We start from the raw sequence: 23,111 nt of genomic DNA, 5'->3' as shown, positions 1-23,111 counted from the left end.
GGCTAGTAAAATTCTTTTTACTTTTTTTTTGGTACCAGGGATTGAACCCAGGGGTATTTAACCACTGAGCCACATGCCCAGCCCTTTCTTATATTTTGAGACAGGGCTCGCTAGTTGCTCAGAGCCTCTCTAAATTGCTGAGGCTGGCTTTGAACCTGCAATCCTCCTGCTTCAGCCTCCCAAGTCACTGGGATTACAGATGTGTGCCACTGTGCTGGGCAAGGCTGGTAAGACTCTTATTTGTCCTAGAAGGAGTGGGAAATCATTTTAGCTTCATGAGGAAGAAAATAGTAACAAAAACCACAGTACAAAAGATGATGGCAGCAAATGTCATACAATGAATGCAATGGGTTCAGTGTTGCCCTGTGTCACAAACCTTAGTTCACAGTTCATGAAATTTTATATTGTTATCTCTGTTTTCCAGATCGTGAAAGTGTTCAGAGATTAAATAACCCATCCAAAGTCACATAGCTGCAAAGGAAAAAATAGACAACCTTGAGCTTTGACTGGACAGATGCACATAATGAGATGGATGAGGGGTTGCTTCTTGATGCCCTTCCTCCCCAGTTTCTATTCAGGTGTCCAGTCCTTCTCCGCAGTCCCAGAGCCTATGAGGAAGCTGCCTCTTGGAGAGAGGTAAGGAGTTCAGGCCTGAGCTAATCAGCATGGTCCAGTCACTTAATGGCTCAGATGGGCGTGTCATTCAATCAGGGTCCATGAATACAAACGGAGGCTTGCCAGGGGCTGCTGGAAAGTTTTCCTTCTTGCTTTTCTAAGAGAAGTTTTGAAAAGAATCTTCTGTCTCCCCAAAAGGGGACGGGGAAGCAGAAAGCCCTGGAAAATGTTGCCAGTATTCTCACAACATGAGGAAAGCCAACCTTAGTAAGCCACCGATACTGCAAAGGATGGAGAGCAGAGATGGAAAGGGACTAGGGTGAATGAATGAGTCCATTCTGTTGCTCCAGGTAACTATCATGGGGTCCTGTTGCCCAAACATGTCTGTAGGCTCTGCAGTGTCTGTCTCAGGCCCCTCTGCAGTGTCTGTTTCAGGCTCCTCACCCGAAAGTCACTCTGCCACACACCTTGGAAAACAAAAAAGTAAAAAGCCTAATCCAGAAAAATGCTTATGCGACACTTGAGAACTCTTTTTGGCAAAAGCAGAGGGAATGGGAGGGAGGCTATGGACAGAACCAGACAGGCAGAACTCCGCCTGCCTGACCTGCAATTCTCCTGGCCTGCATGTCCATCTGTACAAACATCACTTGTCATGTCTCCGACTCTCAAGTGTCTACAAAATGCAGGACTCGTGGTTCCATACATGGAAAGGATTCTTTTCTTCAGTTGCTCAGACCTCTTATATATTTGGGTCCCACCTGGGTAAATATCTGATGAATACATTTCAAAAAATCAAATATTAGACAAATAGCAGTCTCTTCAAAATTCAAGCAATGGGTCAAGGTAACAGACACTGTTCTGTTAAAAAGGATCAAACACTTTATTCATCTATAAACACTTATAAAAGCCAGCAAAATCAGGATGTTTTCCTCAGCCATCCTTTCCACATTTTGTGCAGTTTCAGTGAACTATAAATCACTGACTTCTTCAAGCCTGGAAGAGAAAGGAAGAGAGGGTGAGATGTGCAGAGTTTCAGGAACAGTCTATGTAAGATTTGTCTAGGAGCAGGGCAGTGATGGCCTGACTGGGGTGCTCTGGGAGACCAGGGAATGAAAGGTTACCAAAGGTCACTGTGACTGGTATTGGGGGAAGATTCTCATTTAGGTATCTACCTGTTGGAACAGTGATATGGATGCCAACAGAACCTGAGTTCCTGGGATAAGTGAATTTTTCGAATTATGAGTGTGTTGGCAGCCTTTGGATTTAGTAGCTTTTTTAAAAAGCAGAAAGGCAGGCAGAGATAAGAGTCTATAATATAGCCGGTGCAGTGGTGCATGCCTGTAATCCCAGGACTTATGAGGCTGAGGCAGGCCTCAAAAGTTCAAAGCCAGCCTCAGCAATTTACTGAAACCCTGTCTCAAAACAAAAAACAAACAACAACAACAACAACAACAACAACAACAAAAAAGAGCTGGGAATGTAGCTCAGTGGTACACCACTGTCCTAGCATGAGTGATGCCCTGGGTTTGATTCCCAGCATCCCCAAATAAAAAATAAAATGAAATAAAAATGCTGGGGATGTAGCTCAGGGGTAAAGTGCCCCTGAGTTCAATCCCCAGTACCAAAACAAAAAAAAAGTCTGTATGTCATTGGCCATCCTTGCCCCTTCTCTCTTACAGGTCTACATTCCAAGCACCTACCTCAGTTTGCTGCTTCTGTGTTCCTGTGTATGTTGCCTGCCTGTTGTTCCCACCACTTTCTGCCTAGTAGACTCAACACCTGCTTGAGGATTCCTACTCCAAGAAGTACCAGGATGGTTCCATGTACCTGTGCTCACCTCCTGTGTGGCACTTATCCCACTGTATAGTGCCTATCAATGGACCCACCCGTCCCTCTGGCTAGACTGTGAGCTACTTGAGGATGAGGATCTTGTCCTATATACCTAGTATATGACCCTGCAGCACACAGTAGGTGCTCAGCAAATGCTTTTTTTTTTTTTTTTCCGGGGGGCGGGTACCGGGAATTGAACCCAGGGGCACTTAACCACTGAGTTACACCCCCAGTCCCTTTTTGTATTTTTTTAGAGATAGGGTCTCACTGAATTGCTTAGGACCTTGCTAAGTTGCTGAGGCTGGCTTTAAACTCTTGATCCTCCTTCCTCAGCCTCCTGGGCTGCTAGGATTATAGGCATGTGCCATCACACTCAATGCCATCACACTCAACCCTCAGCAAATGCTTTTGAAATGTCAAAACAAATGCACCTTATTATTCAGATAGATGACCCTCTAAGCACCCCTTGATGACTTAGTCACAGGTACATGATGAAACAGAAGAGTTGCTCTGGAGGCTCATGGGAAAGACATAAAATGGGATAAAATAAACCTGATGCTATTTGTCTATCAGATCTGATAAGATACTGCTCAGGGAAGTTATCATGGACTTAACTTCCTTTGTGTGGAGAGGTCATTCAGTCTGTGTGTGGCCCAAAGAACCCAATAGTCTTTTTCACTCTTAGATGTACACAATGACTGTGCAGAGAGTCTGGAATGCACATCCCCAACAGTGTGCTTGGTAAGCATGCTGACAAGGTGACAGGATTTATTCCAGAGATGCCTGGTATTAGGGTTTGAGTGATCTCTTGAAAATATCTGTCTCTGCCCCCTGTCAACTGCCTAGTCTGTCTGGAACCTTACTTGGCTTTTGTTTTATGAATTATATCCCCAGTCCTTTAAAAAACAAATTTTTTTTTTTGTTTGTTTGTTTGCTAAGTTGTTGAGGCTGGTCTTAAACTTGCAATCTTCTTGCCTTAGCCTCACAAGGCACTGGGATTATAGGTGTGTGGTACTGTGCCTAGCCCACTTATAACCTCTGAAGGAGTTTCTGTGGGCAGTGACAGGGGGAGTCACAGGTACTGGTAAAATCATTAATGACTCTGTCTGGTTCCTCTGGCCTGGTCTGTCCACCAGGTAACTACTTATGAACTGGCATAAGCTGGACAAAAAGCTCACAGCTCCTTTCTCTGCTTCCACCCCTTTTAATTTTCTCCCTGCAGCAACCACTCTGGTAGACCTCACCCATTTGAGAATAGAGGCTGGTAACTTATTACATAAGGTGCTTTTTAAAATTACAGCCAGAACCAACCAAGAGTCTGAGCAGAATGCAGGGAGTTACACATGGCAAGGTTCAATATAGCACCCCCAAGGCACTGAGTCACGGCTAGAGGCAGATGCACAGACCATGATAATTCCCAGCTCACCATCAGAAAACTTAGTCACAGACTCCTTGGAGCTCAAACATTTAAGGTAAATACATAAAGCAGAAGCGTGTCACCATGCAGCCATCTTTTGCTACTGCTGAACAGAAACCTCCCTTGACTAAACACATTCTCTTCTATGGCTCTGCCAGAGATTCTCAGAAAGACTACAGCAGGCTAAAGAGCACTGGAATAGGAGTCAAGAGACCTGAGTGCCCAGCCAGGCCGAATTGTATGGAAGCCTGACGCTTGCTCTTCAGGGCCTCAATTTTCTCTTCTGTAAAATGTCAGGGGTTCAGAACTCCCTGAAACTGCAGGGAAATATGCCATGTATGTGTTATGTGTGCTGCTGTGAGAGGGTCCACAGTTATAGACAAATTTGCAAAGGGATCCTAGATTTGCAAAAGGTCAAAACCCAACAGATTAGAAAGAAGGGCCCTTTCTGACTCAATGCTCTAATTTCAACAAAAGCAGAGGACTTAAGTTCTCTGTATTTGAAATAGACAAAAATTTCCTAACAAAACACAAACAACTGCTAACCATAAAGAAAAAAAATGATAAACTGGACTAAGTAAAACTAAGAATTTCTTTTCACTGAAAGACATCATTAATAGAGTGACGTGATAATACCCAGAGTGGGAAATTTTTGCATTATATATATGACATATAAATGATATATAGGCTATAGCTCAGTGGTACAGCAAGTACTTAGCATGTGAAGCCCTGGGTTCAATTTCCAATACCAATAAACAAATACAAGAACTTTTATCCAGACTATGTAGAAAATTCATAAGAAAAAGGCAGACAACTAATAGAAAAGTGGGTCAAAGAATAACCAGATACTTCTCAAAAGAGGATTATCCAAATAAACATATGAAAAACTCCCAAGGACTGGGGGTTGTGACTCAGTAATAGAGCCCTTGCCTAGCATGTGTGGGGCATTGGGTTTGATCCTCAGCACAATATAAAAATAAATAAAGGTATTGTGTCCATCTACAAGTAAAAAATAAATAAATAAATAAAATTGCTCACGTCCTTCATCAACAGAAAAGCGTAAATTAAACCCCAAGATGATACCAGTACTTACCAGAGTGCCTAAAATGTAAAGAACATATATTATCAAATCCTGGTCGGGGGCGGGGGGTGTGCTGCAACAGGAACTCTGCTAGCTGGAGTGTAAGGCTGGACAACTGTTATTTATTTACACTGAACATTCACATGCTCTGTAATCTAGAAATTCTCCCTGAGTATACACCTGACAGACATGAGTAAGCACATTCACCAAAAGATCAGTACAAAAATATGCACAGCTGCACTATCTGTAATGGTCCCAAAATGCAAACCCCCTAGTGTCCATCAATAGTAGGATGTTCTGAGGACATAATGAGGAGTGAAGATGCAAAAGAGGACTTACTTATATAAAGTGGGCAAAACAGAGCCATGGTGTTGGGAGTCAGGCTGGTGCTTACCCTTGGGGAAGCAGTGCTGTGGGGGGAACGATAAGGGTCCTTGAGTACTCATGCTGCCGTGTACACTGGCAAGCTTTTGGGGATGTTGGTATGGACAGCAGGTGGTCTCTGCCCTCATAGAGTTTATAACCCACAGAACCCTACTGGGCCTGCATTAAGTTTGCTCTTTATTTCTGCTTCCTTTCTCGAGAAAAGGATGGTGATTTAGGAATTCTGTGACTCCCCAGACCCTCTTTAGATGGTCTTTGAGGGAAGATAGCCTGCTGAGAGAGAAACTTGACTCTGTCTTATGCTCCTTCCTCAATGGAAAAAGGTGCAAAACCTAAAGTTAGTCATTATGAATATGGATTAGTGCTGCCAGTCGAGGTTTTGCATGGGAAGAATACAGAAATCTATATCAACATATGGTTCCTGAGGTTTCTCTTATGCTGAGGTCCAGCCTACTTCACATGACCTATAGTAAAGTTAACACACATGGAAGACTGTGAACCTCTGTGTGACCTTAAACAGAAGAGTCCCCCAACAGACAAAATTTCCAGAAAACACTGTGAGCCAGAGATATGCCTAGGATGGGAGGTCTCTATCTTCCTATAATTCTATATTTAGATTTTTGGGTACCTACACTCTTCCAATTAATTTCCAACCACAGTCAGACATAACTACAAAGAAAATTTCTCCTTAAAATAAGTACAATTTATTTTAAGAACTTTCAGTAGGGCATGGTGGTTGGTGCATGCCTATAATCCCAGGGGAGGCTGAGGCAGAGGGGTTATAAGTTCTAGGTCAGTCTTGGCAACTTAGTAAGACCCTGTCTCAAAATAAAAAGGGCTAGGAGTACAGTTCATCAGTGGTCGAGGGTCTCAGGGTTCAATACATAGCACTGTTAAAAAAGCATTGGAAGAAAAATCTTTCATGTTCTTATTTAAATTTGAAGGCAAAAAAAAAAATTGGGAGAAATCAGAAAGAGAGGAAATGATGATCCATTCTATTGTGTTTCAGGAAAGGGTTGGAAAGGATCAACTGAGGCATGCCAGAATCTTTTCAGGAACAAGACCAAACCTGCCTTGTTAATTCAGTTGAAATCTTTTGAAACTACAGTGGTAAACAGGTATCTGACCCAGGAGTTAATTATGATTGTGTAGAAAGTCAGGTGGAGAAAAATAAAGCAAGATTTTGAAAATAAGACTCAGATCCTTCCTCACCTTAAGGAACAGTGTCCCTGCTATCCCAAGCCAGAAACCTGACTCCTCCTCTCCTTCTCTTCCCATATCCTTTCGTCACCAAGACCCAGTCATTCCCTGCAGGAACCTCATCTGTCTGCACTGCAATGGCCTCTGAGGCTGTAGTGACTCCTCTGCTGGCTACAATCATATCTAATCAGTCTCCCTAATAACAGCTCTCTTGTCCTTTGGTCTGTTCTCTCTTCTCTGGCTATGGTGGTCTTGCTACCATCTTCCAGTGGCTTCCTTCTGCCCCGGAGAAACTCTGCATTCCTCACCGTGGCTTTAAGGCCTCCGTCTGTCTGCCTATCTCTCAGTCTGGCCACTTGTATTCCCCACTTCTCACCCACCTGTTCCCACGCTAGCATACCCAAACAGCTCCACTTCTCTCCAACAGGGCAATAAACTTTTGAAAAGGTTGCTACTCAGAAAATGACAGTTTGCTTAGCTGGTCTTTTGTGATGAGCCTGAGATGTGACACTGTCTGCTGCTACCACGAGAGGCAGAGAGGTAGGTATGAGGAGGCTTTGATCTTTTGCAGTCCTGAGCTGGCTGGCTTCAGCTGCTGACCTGTGGCCTTGATGAGAACTGTACTAGTCTACCAATAGCCTGGTCGAGGAGAAGTTGATATTATTTTCTAAATAAGAAACTCCCAGGCGGGGCTGGGGCTGGGGCTGAGCCATGGAGTGCTTGCCTCGCATGTGTGGGGCACCAGGTTCGATTCATACCACTGCATAAAAATAAATACAATGGAGGTATTGTGCCCATCTACAACTAAAACTATTTAAAAAAGAAAGAAAGAAACTCCCAGGAAAAAGGAAAAGAAGAGCAGTGCTTAGCTTTGGAAGCATTTCTATCCTCATACTTAAACATGGGTGTTATCTGATGGTCAGGAAATTTCAAGAGAACTATTTAAGAGTGTCAGGCTATATGAATACACTACCATGTTCTCTAACAGAATTTACTAGGATGCATAATCCTTTGAGCTGGTTTATAGACACCTGGTTTCCATTTTTTCTAGGAAGAGTGACATTTCTAGGAAGAGTAACTATTACTTAATAGTTAGGTTTATTCAAGTTGATACAGTACCTACTGGGTACTGGGTGACACACTAGACACCTTTTTTAGGCCTCAGAACTCCTTGTGAGTTGGCTATTAACATCTGTTTCACAGGAGACAAGTTCATTAACATACCAAGGTTACACAATGAAGAAAGGAACAACTAGGACCTCAAGTTCATGTCTTTTGACCCCAAGCTTAGCCCTTTCAGTTAGCTGTCTCCCTGAATTTAACTGAATTCCAGTTAAGGGGAAAGAGAGAATATTCCTTTCTATCCCTGTAAGAGTACAAGGTGGCAAAGGGAGGGAAGATAAGGACTATGAGGGAATAAAAACTAAATCAAGCACATCAGGGTTTATGCTATCTGTATGAAAAACTGCAGGAAGACATAACTTTGGAGATTTCAGGGAAAATGACACAGCAAAAGCAAGATGGAACAACCAAAGCTGTGACTCCAACGGGAACAAGGGGCAGGAGGGCAGGAGAATGAACCAGTCCCTTTGTGTCTATTCCTGCTAGCTCACTCCAGCTGGAGAACTGGTTAATGGGCTGGTGCCATTGGTAAGGAGGCATGTTATAAAGAGAGGTCAGGAAGCCTTTAGGTAATGGTACCAAAAGAGGAGAGACCAATCACAGTACTGGTCCTTTTATGTCTTAAGAAGTGAGTTTCACAATCTAGTAAGACAGGCATAATTATTTCTATGAAATTAGAAATCAGAAAAATAAAGCAGTTGGTTCAAGTCACAGAGGTTAAGATATGAACACTAGTCTCTGGGGTTCACAAGCCCCTGTCTCTGGCATTATACTTGGCACTTCATCATAGCCCACGACTGCCGTAAATAGAAACCAGAGGGCAAGGTAGGGTAGAATTTGAAGAGGTTTCTGCAGCCTCAGTGCCAGGTTATACACTTTCTGTTGCTCTGAAATTCCATGGTGCAATGTGGCATCCTTAGAAGTGAAAGAGAAAAAAGTAAGTGCTCAGGGGAACCAGCACCTACACTCCTGGGACACTAGGAAAATCGGGCTGTGGATTCTGCAACTCACTGCCCCCTGCTGGCGAAGGGAAAGAACAAGCAGAAAGAGACTGAATCAGTCTCATTCCAGACTGGAGGTATCAAGAGATGATGATGGCTCTTTTAAAATTTTTTATTAGAGAAAAATTCAAGCTTATTAAAAAAAAATAGATCCGTGGCACATGCCTGTAAATAGGATTTCAAGTGTGAGGCTAGCCTCAGCAACTTACTGAGGCCCTGACTCAAAAAAAAAAAAAAAAAAAAAGGGTTGGGGAGGGGACAGGGGTTGTGGCTCAGTGGCACTCACCTAGCACGTGCGAGGCTCTGGGATGGATCCTCAGCACCACATTAAAAAAATAAATAAATAAAATAAAGGTATTGTGTTCATCTACAACTAAAATAATTAAAATTAAAGAAAAAAAGGACTGGGGTGGTAGTTCACTGGTAAGCATCCCTGTGTTCAATCCCCAGACCAAACAAATAAACAAACAAAAAAGACCCCAAAACAAAAAACCCCACACAGAATAGTATGATGTATCTCCATGTTTCCCTGCTCAGCTTCAATAACATACTTGCCTCCTAATCTTGTGTAATCTAGTCCTCACCCACTTCTCTCTACCATGCTTTATTTTGAGGCAAATGCCAGGCACTGTATCATAGATATTTTATTATGTTATCTCTGAAAGAAAATTGTCTTTAAAAACCCCATAACAACACCATTATCACAACTAAAAGCATAATAATAATAATTCTAATAATTCCTTATAGCATAGAAAGCCAAGATCAAGAAAATAAATCATTAAGTCTCACTTGAGAAGGAGCATGGCAAGGGAGTGTTGATCATGCAAAACCTTAATTAATAGCCTGAATCACCCAAGCAAACAAAAGCAACTCATCTGTAGTCTTACCAGGATAAACCAGCAAGAACATAGATTAAATGATTATCATAATTGGAAATGCAAAGTTTTGCACCCCCAAGTGGTAGGAATATCCTTACTTTAATACATTAAGGATAAATGGTACTGAATCTCTTGAATCTTTCCGAAAGTTCAGGAGGGTAATGCTATGTTTCAAAGGCCAAATGCTTTGGATAGGCATCCAGGTGGCTGGGCTGTAAGACATTGAGAGACCACACCAGCACCCAGGAGATCACAAATGCAGGGAATAGGTGCAGGTTGAAAGATCACTGCCTTTTGGGGGCTAGTTCATTGCCATTCATCCCCAAGATTACCAATTTCTATTAATACATCTGTATCCCCTAGATTCTGAGCCCCAGGAATGCAGGATGGTGTGTTTGTGTTTATATCCAGAAGAGTTAGCACATGAGAGATGATCAACAGTTACACAAAAAAGACTAAAGGAGGAAAGTCAATCACTTGTTGGAAAGAATGGGGAGAAAACTGAGTTCTCACACAGTGCTCGTAGGACTATGAATCAATATGGTCACTTTGGAGGGAAAACATAGCAATATCTAAGGATATGTTCAAGTGGTTAAGGTCATAAAACAAGAACATCATGTAAACAAATAACAACAACAATAACAACAAAAGGGAACATTTAGAGAATAACAACAACAACAAAAAAGCTGGAAATTAAAAATGTAAGAGTAGGGGCTAGGGATGTAGCTCAGTGGTAGAGCACTTGCCTAGCATGTGTGAGGCCCAGATTCCATCTCCAGCATCACACATACAAAAAGGGCAGAACCAAAAAAACTCAACAGAAAGACTAGAAACTAAAGTTGAGAAAACCTCCCCAGAAATTCCAAAAAAGCAAAGAGGAAATACATAGGAAACAAACGAAAGAAAACTGCTGAGTGTAGTGGCATACACCTATAATCCCAGCAGGAGGATCACAAGTTCAAGGCCAGTCTCAAAAACTTAGCGAGGCCCTGTCTCTAAATAAAAATTAATAAGGGCTGGGGACGAGGTTCAGTGGTACAGCACCCCTGGGTTCAATACCAAGTCCTGCAAAAAAGAAAAACCAAGTATTGGAAAGAAATCTAAGTCTGGGAGGTTCAATATCTAAATAAAAGAAGTTCTAAAAAGAGAATAAAAAGAACAGATGGGAGGAAATTAAAGAAAGAATAAAAGAATTTTCTTGTATTCTTATATTCTGAAGTTTCCAAACTGAAAGGGCAGTGAGTACCCCATAAAACAGACAAAAGCAGACTTATCAAAGCACATACATAACTGAGAGATTTCAAAGCTCTGGGGAAAAAATGAAGACCTACTGGTCTTCCAGAGAGAACATGCACAAAGGATTAAGAATCAGAATGGCTTTGCACTTCAGTAGCAGTCCTGGAAGTGAGAATATACAGCAGCAATGATTTCAGAATTCTAAAGATTAGAATTTCTAATTCGAGAGAGAGAGATGATTTTTAATTAATACCCAACCTAAGTATTAATTGTGTGTGATGGTAGACAAAAGAAATTTTCAGCCATGCATAGCTTCCAACCTTGTATCCTATGCACCCTTTCTCAGGAAATCACTGGATCATGTACTTCACCAAAATGAATGTGTACACCAAAAAAGTAAAAGACATGAGACAGAGATAGTGTATTCCTACAAAGGTCAAAAGGACAGGTGAAGACACTCTCCACTGCAGGGGAGGAAATGATATCATGTGGCTCATAACAATGTTAGGTGCCAGCTAGATGTGGTGGTACATGCATGTCTGTAATCCCAGATACTCAGGAGGCTGAAGCAGGAGGATCATGAGGTTGAGGTTAGACTAAGCAACTTAAGGAGGCCCTAAGTAACTCAGTGAGAATCTCAAAATAAGAAGGGTTGGGGATGTGGCTCAGTGGTAAAGTACCCCTGGGTTTGATCCCCAGTACTCACCCTCCCTAAAAAAATAGTTAAATGCTAAATACTGACTTAGCCAAAACTACAAGTATTTTAGGATGGAGACAACCAAGAGGGTAAGTATAGTGAGGGTGGGTGTATGAGTTGAATTCTGATCTCCTCAGTGAGATATCAATAGATTGTGCCTAAAGATAAACACCGAAGGAGCAATAGACACATGTTATTCTCAGAAATGGCAATAAAAATAAAAATAACTCACCAAGAAATTTGGAATTAGTTGTCTCTGAAGAGGGGGAAAAAGGGGAGGGGATGCTGTTTTTGCAATGCTCTGCATGTGGAACTGTGATAAATATAAAATTATGAGGAAAAAAGTCCTGCAAGGAAGGAATTGTTCAAGACTGTTAGAGAAGCAGCAAAACCTTCCAACAGGACCTCAACTGGTCTGGTTTTTTTAGACTACCAACACTGCTCCTGAGCCTGTTTTTACATTACTACAACATCTTAGTGTATGACAATCAGAATTCAGTCTTTCACAAACACATAAAAGATACAGTACAGGTAAAGTTGTATGCTGGTTTTAACCTAGAGCACTGAGGCCACTCAATCCAGCAGGTATGTGAATTAAGGATTTTCTTTCCTTTCTTTTTTGTATGGTGCTGGGGATCAAATCCGCAATCTTATGCATGCTAGGCCAGCAATCTCCCACTGAGCCACAATACAGTTGCCGCCATATGGATTTCCTAAAGTTCTTACCAGCAGTAAAAATGCCTTTGGTACTCTGTTTTATACTGGAAGGTCTCACAATTGCTGAAAGCCCTGTGAGAAAAAAACAAAAGGACACCAAGAAAACCAAAAACAGATGTTAGTTATCTTAACAGTTTTAAAACCTGAAACTAAATATTCTTTCCAGTTATCCAATAAAAGAAGCAAATCCAGTTCTTCACAGAGTGGCAGTGAAAAGGGCATCAGGATTGAGGGCCAGGACCCTGGAGGGGACAGCTCCAATACTTCCCCGCTGTGTGAGCTCAGGCAAATGACCAAACTCCTCTGAGCCCAGGCCATATCACCTTAAAATAAGAGGTGGAGGGCAGGTAACCCTCAAAGGTCATTTTAGGAATTTAAATCCATGTAAGGTTCTTGGTTCTCAATTCCAAAATGTGAAAAGATCAAAACAAAACAAAAAACCAAGTTTTTTTTTTTTTTTTTTTTTAAATCTAGGAGAAAAACTTCCATCATGAAAATACATATACAGGGTATTCAAGTGAGGAGCCACAGTACAAGTCTTCCATCCCTTGAAAGAAACAGCAGAGGTCACACTGTTACTAAGACACATTAAAACAAACAACAACAATGTGCCTCAGAACTCTGCCACAGGGAGCATAAAAATGTATGCTCTGAAAACCTGGGCAGGTCTCAGAGAGAGAGGAGTCACCCAGGGCAGCTAGTGTTCAGCTGGGGCTTAATGTTCAAAACTGTTACTGTAAATTACATCTAGCAGGGAGCCTGCACCCTGGAGGGGTTCACTAAATGTTTACTGAATGAAAACAGGAGAATGCACTCATTTGAGAGATTCTCAATTTCATAATTCTTTCTTTACTGACTGACCTTGTAAATTACCTTTACCACCTCCAGGAAAGTAGATCTCTGAAGGTTCCTATTTTTTTGACAATTAGGGAGGCCTTGGGATAATGCTGTAAAATGTGGGCTATGCTGGAAGGAACCTGCTGAACATAGTCTGAGACACATCCAGTAGGAGGTGGCTGATGAGAGCTATGTTCCTGATATTATGAAAACATTAAAAATGTCACCAGTCTCCTTCCTTCTTAGACCACCATGGAGAACACAGGCATACCTTTTAAACAACTTCTAGAAGTTATGCTCTTGGAACCAAAAGCAGTACTGCTTCTCCCTTTGACAGTGATTTGGGATACAGAAATCTGAAAAAAGTATTTCACCACCTTATTTCAAACCAATGAAAATTTAGATTGGGAAAACCCCAAAGTGTAGGGAGTTTTTCTTCTTCCCTGAGGTAATCTCTCTCTCTCAATTTCACTAAGGAAAAAGGAAGAAATAATACATCTCCATCACACACAAAGGCTGCTTTTACCTGCAGCCAGCACTTCTTTGCCTTAAACGTGCAAACATACCTAACCGCACCACATCACCGCAGTCAGGATCATGGGCAAGTTGGAGTAAAGTTTCTTCCACATCTCTATTTTTTCCAGGAGGGTCCATAATGTGATTTATTTGTTGCTGTAAGGTTTTGGGCAATGTCATTAGCTGAGTGAATTGTCCTTCTGGGCTTTTATCTATCTGAGGGGGATAAAAAAAAAAGAGAAATGGTATCTATGGAAGTGCTGTGAATTTTATAAATATTCAGAGACACATGGCTTCTATTTAAAATAACACAAACAGGAATCTCATATTATGTGGGGCTTCCAGGCATACATACGTAATTAAATATGTTTTTTCTATAGTTAAAAATAAAGTAAAATCAAATTAAATCACACAAACAATAAGCACCCACACCTAAGCTAGGCAGCATGCTAAGGAGCCTCTCTTCTTTCTGAAACTCAACATCTTTGTGTTTAGAATCCCAAATCCCTTCAAAAAGGACAATTCTTTTCCTATTATATTCTATTTTGACATGAGAAAAGAAGAGAAGCCTCTACTGAGGATGAGTTTCTGACTTTATTAAAATTTTCATTTGTCTAAAATCCAGTGGTTATGAAAAGGTGGGTTATAGGTAACAAATACCTATCAAACCAGGACACTCAAATTATCCTTCCCATTGTAAATGCAGGGAGTTTGAATAACATGCACATAGCATGTAATAATAACAAACAGAGCCAGTAATAATGAGTGAAATGTGAATTTGTGCTTCTTGCCCTTACGGTCTTTTACATACCATGTTGGACTTCACAAACCATGGGAATATACTGATGATGAAGACTTATATTCACTTTTAATCCCCTGGCACATAGTAGATACTCGAAATACACTGGATGAATGAAGGAACAAATAAATGAATCAATATAACTTGGCTGTCATCACTTGCTAAGTAAGAGGGAGCAATGTGAATGGATCTGTTCCTAATGAGTTCTAAAGTATGTTGTTAAAAAATACACATATAAAACATAAAACTATACATTAGACTCTGCCTGGAAACCACTGAATCCAAAGGTAGTAACAGGACTGCAATCAGACCAGCTTCACTATTACACTTTACTCTGCTTCATTGTTTTTTTTTTTTTTTTTTTTTGGCCGGGGGAACCAGGTATTGAACTCAGGGGCACTTGACCACTGAGTCACATCCTAAACCCTGCTTTGAATTTTTTATTTAGAGACACTGAGATGCTTAGTGCCTTGCTTTTGCTGAGGCTGGCTTTGAACTTGAGATTTTCCTGTCTCAAATTTCCAAGCTGCTGGAATTACATTTTTTAAAAAAAGTCTACACATAAACACTGCCTGCTTGCCAAGATGAGAACCAGCAATACTGCCCTCAGCAGCTCAGCATGTTATTTTCTTTTCAAAATATATACATATATTTTCAAAATCTATACATATATATGTATATATTTTAGTTGCAGATGGACACAATACCTTTATTTTAATTATTCAATTTTATGTGGTGATGAGGATCGGACCACACGTTGGGTGAGCACTCTACCACTGAGCCACAAATGCAGCCCCCAGCACATTATTTTCTAATTAAGAAATTCCATTACATTATTTTAAAAAAATGCTTGGGTCTTAACTTCAATTAAGAGGATAGTTAAAAAACAAAAAACTTGGACAAACAAATGTATAAAATTTTAGATTAAGATTTTCTAGCTTTGATCAATTTTCTTAATAATCAGAATTCAAAAAAAATAATTAGAATTCATTTATTCTACCATGTTTTTAATTCAACAAATATTTACTAAGTATATGTATGTGTGTGTATATATATATATATATATATATATATATATACACACACATACATATATATAAATGTCAAATGCCTAAATTTTCTAGTATTGTTTAAAAATCTATGCAAAGAAGAAGGAAATGCCATTATTTAGTGGCTCCAGTAAAGATAGAGGAGGTTTTCTTTTTTTTAAATCTAAATACTTCATATTTATCACTAGGATGGTTATAAATTCACAGGCTCCATCTTTACTTAGTGTTTGCTATACAGATGCCAAAAAATGTTGATATTTCTGTAGATTATTCCAGAAATGATATTTATAGATTCTTGTTTTGGGGCCATGTATTAAGATAAGTCAAAAGGATCTTATATTTAATTTATGCTTCAGCAATGAAATAAATAAGATTCTAAGAATTTTAGAAATGCCAAAGTGGCTTGAATAATATGAACAATCAGAAAATAGTGTTTGCCAATGCTTTCTCTTGAGGAAAAGAATGTACTGAAATTTTTATTTGAAAGCATGTGTTTAAAGAAAAAATATTAGGTGACATCTTCAAATAAATTGGTAGATTTATTCTTTGTATTTTAAAATTCTCATTAAAGCATGAAAGTGAAAGCAGTTAAGTTGTGCAAGTCAAAAAACATTTTAAAAGTATGATTCCATTTATATGAAGTATCCAGAGTAGGCCAATCCATAGAGACAGAAAGTAGATTAATGGTTGCCTGGGGCAGTTGAAAGCTGGGAATTACTAACGGGTATGGGGTTTCTGTACAGAGTGATGGAAATGTCCTAAAATTATACTGTGGTGATGACTGCACAACTCTCTGAATACAATAAAGACCAGTGAATTTGTGCACAACTGTAATTGTAGCAATTCAGGAGGCTGAGGCAGGAAGACCTCAAGCTCAAGACCAGCCTGGACAACTTATTGAGACCCTGTCTCAAAATAAAAAAATTTAAAAAGGGTTGTGGGTGTGGTTCAGTGGTACAGTGCCTCTGGGTTCAATTTTATGTTACATGAAAAATGCATCAATAAAACTCATATTTTAAAAAAGCAGACAGAGTCCTATGATAGCGGAAGCTGTGGCACACCACTCAGATCTGAGGAGGACCAAGGTACTGGGAAAGTCAGCTGACCCCCTCTCTTGGAGTCCTTAGAACCATCTCCTGCCAAAGGAAGTTACTTATATCCAATAACTGGACAATGCCAGAGTACAAAGGCTAGACTCTGAGCCATGTTGGACAACTCTGAGGGGCCCTCTGGCTCCCAAGCACCACCACAGAATCAGAGGCCTTTTTAAGCAAATCTGCCCAATCTTGACCTTACTCAACTGGTGCCAGGGGTGGTCCCAGCAAACAGACTCCAAGATGGAATTCTGGAGCTGCCACAATGCAGAAGACTAAGTGGAAGACTCTGAAGTTGACATTCTCTCCCCTGGCCAAAAGAGTAAAGAAAAAATAAAACATTACCCTGGGAGCGATGGCAGTGATTAGTACCAGCTGCATCCCTCAAGGATGTGGTGGCTAATTTTGGGTGTCCTTGAGTTGGGCTATAGTGCTCAGCTGCTTAGTACTATACCAGACTAGATGTTGACTGGAAGGTATTTTTAAGATGCAATCAACATTTAAATCAGTCAACTTTGAGTACAGCTGATTATCCTCTGTGATTATGGGTAGGCCTCATCCAATCACATAAAGGAATTAAGAGAAAAGGCCAAGGTCTCTCCCTCTCCCAGGAATTCTGTCTCTAGACTCAAGGCTGCAATGCTGACCCCTCCCTGAGTCTCCAGCCTGATACCCCTAAACTTAGAACTTGCCAGACTCCACCAGGCACGGTGACACATGACTATAATCCTGGTGACTTGAGAGGCTGAGGCCAGCTCTCAGGAATGTCATGAGACCCTGCCTCAGAATAAAATAAAAAGGGTTGGGGATGTAGTTCTGTGGCAGAGCATCCCTGGGTTCAATCCCCAGTAATGACAAATAGAACTTGCCAGATCCCACAACTGATGAGCCAATTTCTTAAAGTCAATCTCTCTCTCTCCCTCTCTCCCTCTCCCCCTGTCTCTTCACACAAACACACACACACACACAGTTGGTTCTGTTTCTCTGGAGAATCCTGACAAACACAAGGGTTGATGGACCCCATCACGTACCCATTAAGTGTGGCCCTTACAAAACCAAATAGACCCTGATAGGTTTTGCAGACTGTGCTACAAACTCAAGGAAATAGGAACCCCAACAGCATCTGCTGTGCCAGATGTGGTAAATCTTCTAAAAGCAGATCAATAAAACTACAGGTATGCATTTGAGACCACAGACATAGTGAATGAATGCACTCTTTTCCATCTTAAATAGGTCAGAGGATCAGAATCATCTCTCATTCATGGGACAGAAAAGAGTATACCTTATGGTTCACCTCACAGCTAGAACATCCCCTGTTACATTTAGAGGAAAACAGTTTATTTGGACATTTAGTATATCATCATGTTGAACTAGATCAATGATATAATGTGTTACCTGGTGAGCTATAAGGAAATTTTTTTCTTTTCTTTTTCTTTCTTTCTATCTCTTTCTTTTCCCTTCCCCTCCCCCTCCTTCCCCTCCCTCCCTCTCTCCCCCCTTCTTTTCTTCCTTCCTTCCTTCTTTCCTTCCTTCCTTCCTGTACCAGGGATTGAACCCATGGGCACTTAACCACAGATCCACATCCCCAGCACTTTTTGTATTTTATTTAGAGATAGGGCCTCGCTAAATTGCTTTGAACTCACCATCCTCCTGCCTTGCCTGGCAGGGTCAAGTTAGTCTTGATCCCTAAATGCTGGGACATCCTTTCCAGAGTAAAGTCTAACTTATGGCATCTCATGTCTCCCACCTTTAAGAAAGAAGCACAGTGATGGGCTGGGCCTCCTTAGGTTCTCAGGCAGAATAGAGAATAATGTTCAGACCCACTTACCAAGAGAGATGAGAGGATGATAGTTTTGCCTTTCCTGCCCACAGAACCTAGCCAGTACCACTGCATGAGGATCAGAGAACGATGGATTCATCAACTTGGTGTACTATGTGACAGAACTCATGGGGTCATTTTAGAGCAAAGGAGGAGTGGAGGGACAGCAGTGGGCTCAGGACCATGGCTCCACTGTACTACCACATACTGTACCACAGCTGCCAGCCCAGTGGAGCAGTGGTTCTCAAAGGGGGACAATTTTTACCCCACACAACAAACAATTATCTGGTTTAAAATGTCAATGGGCCACACTGAAAAGGTCTATGACAGCCATGAAGGTACAGCTGAGGCACCAGCTTGGCAATGATACCCTATGCCTATGAAGATGCTGTAGTAGACGTCCTAAATTAATGACCACTGCATAGTACCATTTCCAACTGGCAGAGACAAAGGTCTGGGAACCAAGGGTAGAAGAAGTGATCCTGCTTAGTATCACCTCCAGTGACCACCTGGGAACCAGCTATGTCTCACCTCACAACTCTCTAGATCTGTGGGTTTAAAGGTCCCAGTTCCCAGAAGAGGATGGCTTCTCCCAAGACATAGCAAGTATCTCATTACACTTTAATAGGACAGTCACCCATTACTTTAGAATTCCATGCTTAAAGTCTAGGAAATGAGTCTCCTACATATCAACAGGAGCAACTGACCCTGATCAGTAGGAGGTAGGGTTGCAAATACAGATCTCTTAGTACCCCTTGACCAGTTCTGATCATAAGAGGAGCCAAGAGATGGGAATGGTGATGAGGGTCTCATATTCTTTGCAGGTGTGGGCCTAAGCCACCTCATCTAGATAAGGAGAAGTTAGGTGAGGGTGAAGGGAATTTGGAATGGGTAGAAAAAGAGGGAGAACATGAGTATTAGTTGCAGCCTCAGGAACAGATGTTGATCTGTGTACGAGAGCTCAATACCCTAATCTTATTCTTGTTAAGTTTCCTTAGGAAAAGAAATCAGCTGAAAATTAGATCATGTAGGCTTTTGCAGACCACAGGGAGTTTGGGTAAGTCTAGCTTCGTACTTAGAGAAATTCCAATTTTTTCTTTTTTTGCTCAGTTTCTAGAAAAGTTGGCAGTTAGAAATATAACCCTTTACTATTCTCTAGACCGAGAGAAGATATCTCTCTGGAGAAATTCTACAGATACTGACATTTAGGGTCCTACAATAAAATAGCCAATTCCTTGCTACCTAATTCTGTATGAAGCTCATCAGTTGGTATACCCTATCTGTCACAAAGAACTCTCAGTCTGCATTTTAGTGCTTCACTTTTTAAAAACAGGCCAGGAGAAGCATCCAGATGTTTGAGGAAGACCTCTAACACAACAGATGAGTGAATCAAAGGAACTAAGAAAAAGAGACAAATGAAGGAAGCAAGAAAAAACTTCAAAATTATAAAATTTATAATTTTATAATTAAAATTATAAAAAAAGAGTATTCAAGGCGATCTGAAAATTCAATAGAAGAGTTAAGTGATCAATCTTGAAAAATTCTTCCAGAAAGCTGAACAGAAAACCTTAAAGAAACAGGAAAGTGGAAAACAAAACAAGACCGAAAAAGAAAAAAAAAAAAAACCCAAAGCAGTTACAGGCATTCCCAAAAGTATAAACTAAGAAAATGAGTATGAGGAAATTATTTAATAGAAAAAAATTCCCTAAAACTGAAGTTCACAATTTTCCACATAGAAAAGGCTCACCAATTTAATTTTTAAATTTAAATTTTAATAAATTTAAAAGAGACATATAAAAAATAAAGGTAAATCATCACAAAAGTTAAGAATACTGGGCAGGTGTCAGGGCACACGCCTGTAATCCCAGTGACTTGGGAGGTTGAGGCAGGAGGATCTCAAGCTCAAGGCTAGCCTTAGCAACTAAGCAAGGCCCTAAGCAACTTAATAGTACCCTGCCTCAAAATAAAAATAAAAAGGGGTGAGGATTTGGCTCAGTGGTTAAATGCCCCTGGATTAAATCCTCAGTACCAAAACAAACAAATAACAACGACAACAGAAAAAAAAAAGTCTGCAAAAAAGGAAAAAAGTCTAACTACTATCATAGATAAAAGGGGTCATATCCAAAGGACAAGCAATCGAATGTCACTGAATATTTTAATGTAATACTGAAGTTAGAAGAAATGGAAATATGACTTAAAATTCTGAGGGAAAATTATTTCTACCCTAGAATTTGATATCTAGCCAATTTATCTGCACTTGAAAACTTGCCTCACTTAAATCTATGTGAAAAAGGTACAGACATACTTCACCAAAATTAAATGTAAATCATAAAGGAGGAAGATACAAGATCCAGAAAACAGGCAAAGGAAATTCTCAGGAAGGGACAGGACAAGGACCTCAAAGAAGAATGTCCCCAAGGGGGGAAAAAAGAGAATAAAGAAAATATTCAATGTATTTGTCTATAAGCAGATGAGTTTTACAGATCTCTGAGAGTTTGAGGAATTTTTGTTTTCCTGTGGTGGGGATAGAACCCAGGGCCTTGCCCACGCTAGGAAAGCACAAACACTCTACCAAATAAGCCAAGCAAGAGGGGACAGGGGGAGGAGGCGGTTATTGACTCCAGGAGAAACAAGTTGTACAGGAAAGGAAATTTCATAGTACTATACCTCAGCAATAAAAACGAAGCTGTCATAGCTCTGGGGGTGGAGCTCAGTGGTAGGACACTTGCCTAGAATGTGCAACATTTTGAGTTCCATTCCCTGAATGGGGGTTGGGGGGGTCATAATAAAGTAAATACTGAATACTAACTTTATCAATAATTATACAATAACTATATGTGGAGCATAAGGAGGTGAGGTAAGAGTGGAAAGTGAGTGAGAGAGACAAAGTGTGTGTGCATTGGTGGGGTAGTATCAGAGGAAAAAGAATCCTCATCTTCATAGTAGGATGGCAAAAATAAAGTATAAAACTGATGGTAATCAAGAAAGAAGTCAAATCATGTTATTTTAGAATGTGGTGGTAAATACCACAGGAATCGGTTGTAGAGCTGAGGCAGTCAGAGAAAGCAGGGAAGGGCAGAGAAGTGAACTGCTATTTTTTGTTATAAACCTCAAGATACCACTTGGCTTTTAAACCATGTGCAGATATTACTTTGATAAAAGTAAAAATGAAAAAAACGAAAACCAAAAAACTTTAACCTAAAGCAAACATGGCAAAATCTGAGCATTGGGTGTTCTGGCATTTCACATTATCTGCTCTTTTCTTACTTTAAGAATTCCTGCAGGTGCAGTGATGTGCACCTATAATGCCAGCAACTCAGGGGGCTGAGGCATCACAAGTTCAAGGCCAGCCTGGGGAACTTAAGGAGACCCTGTCTCAAAATAAAAAATAAAAAAGGGCTACTGGATATAGCTCAGTGGTAGAGCACTCCTGGGTTAAATTCCCAGTACCACAAATAATTCCTATTTCTTCAAGTTGTCTTTTCAGTTCAATCCCCAGTGCCACAAATAGCTCTTGCCTTAGGAATGATGGAAGTTATTTCCCACCTACAGTTTACCTCCAGTCTGCCTTGCTGGGTTTTATATACCACTTGGGGATTCTCCTGTAGAATGCTGCTATACAGCTCGCGGAAGTGTGCCATGTTGGGCTGTACAATATTCAACACTTTTGTCTTATCCTCTCCAATCACCATCCGAAAGTCACCTAGTTAAAACAGAAAAATAAACTCCCATTTAGAATGCCCATGAGCATCTAGGAACTGTAGCCCCCACATGGACTTGGCTGGATCCCTCATCCACTTTTCTTCCTTAAGACAGGAAACACTGGGCTGGGGCTGTAACTCAGAGGCAGAGCACTTGCCTGGCACGTGTGGGGCACTGGGTTCGATCTTCAGCACCACATAAAAATACATAAATGAAATAAAGGTATTGTGTACATCTACAACTAAAAATACATATTTTAAAGTTTTTAAAACAGCAAATATGTTATCCAAGGAAGGCACTTGTGGTAGGGAGGGGTGGGAGAGAGCCTCTCAAATCACAAAACCCTATTGACTAGTGAAAATATAGTTACCTAAGTAAACAAGGTAATCATCAGTGAGAAGCTAGTTTGTTTTTGTTTTTCGAATGCAGAAGATTCTGTACTTATCCTTTATCTTATAAAGAACACTCTGCCTGTGGCCATTCATGGAGGCAGAAGCTGTATACTAGCGCTTAAGATTTGTCCCTGCCATTGCTCACTCCTTGTTGATTTGTTTGCATGAGGGCTTCTGTGATGCTGTATGAATGTAATTAACCTTATTGCATTTGATGAGGGCAAGAGCAGTGAGTCTTAAAAATCCCAGTATGAAGAGGTTTCCATTTAAGATGAAATTAAAAGCAGATAGAATCTGAATAACTACAAGTGGTAAAAAATGAGGGATGTTATATTTGCTTGTGGCATGAACTGAGCTGAGACATAAATAACAAAGACAAAGAGAAACATTTGAAACAAAATGAAAAGTGCCTGCCTCTGCCAATGACAATCATCAGTAAGACGTGGAGGAAAAAAGAGTGATAAAATGGGAATGTTTGAGTGAATGCCCAGTGGGTGAATGTGAATTCAGAAAAAGCTGGTAGGAGTTGGAATGTAGCTCAGTGGTAGCACGTGCTTAGCAAGTATGAGGTCCCTGGGTTCAATCCCCAGAACACACACATGCACACACACACAAAGGGGGGGGGGGAAGAAAGGGGAAAAAGAGAGAGAGAGACAAAAAAAGAAGCTGGACACTCCCAGGTTAAATAAGCATGGTGAGAAAAATATGCCTGAAACATTTCTTGG

The 23,111-nt window shown here is 40.6% G+C and overlaps 1 protein-coding gene across 6 annotated transcripts in view; it reads right to left on the bottom strand.

The window, feature by feature from the left end:
- Positions 1-1,471: 1,471 nt before the first annotated feature.
- Positions 1,472-23,111, bottom strand: part of Tamm41 (TAM41 mitochondrial translocator assembly and maintenance homolog) — a 48,679-nt gene continuing 27,039 nt past the window's right edge. For 4 of the 6 annotated variants that reach the window (XM_047534885.1, XM_047534886.1, XM_047534890.1 and 1 more), the window contains 4 exons: positions 21,850-21,995; positions 13,582-13,747; positions 12,188-12,250; positions 1,472-1,608 (listed from right to left, as the gene is read on the bottom strand). In XM_047534885.1, coding sequence (XP_047390841.1) covers positions 1,532-1,608; positions 12,188-12,250; positions 13,582-13,747; positions 21,850-21,995 — 452 coding nt within the window. In that variant the 3' untranslated portion in view covers positions 1,472-1,531. The other 2 variants (XM_047534889.1, XM_047534887.1) reach the window with 2 other exon arrangements.

This window comes from Sciurus carolinensis, chromosome 19 (assembly GCF_902686445.1).
Source record: "Sciurus carolinensis chromosome 19, mSciCar1.2, whole genome shotgun sequence".
NCBI classification, from domain to species: Eukaryota; Metazoa; Chordata; class Mammalia; order Rodentia; family Sciuridae; genus Sciurus; species Sciurus carolinensis.
Note: the sequence above shows the minus strand (reverse complement) of the source record. Positions and strands in the feature narration are given on the sequence as shown.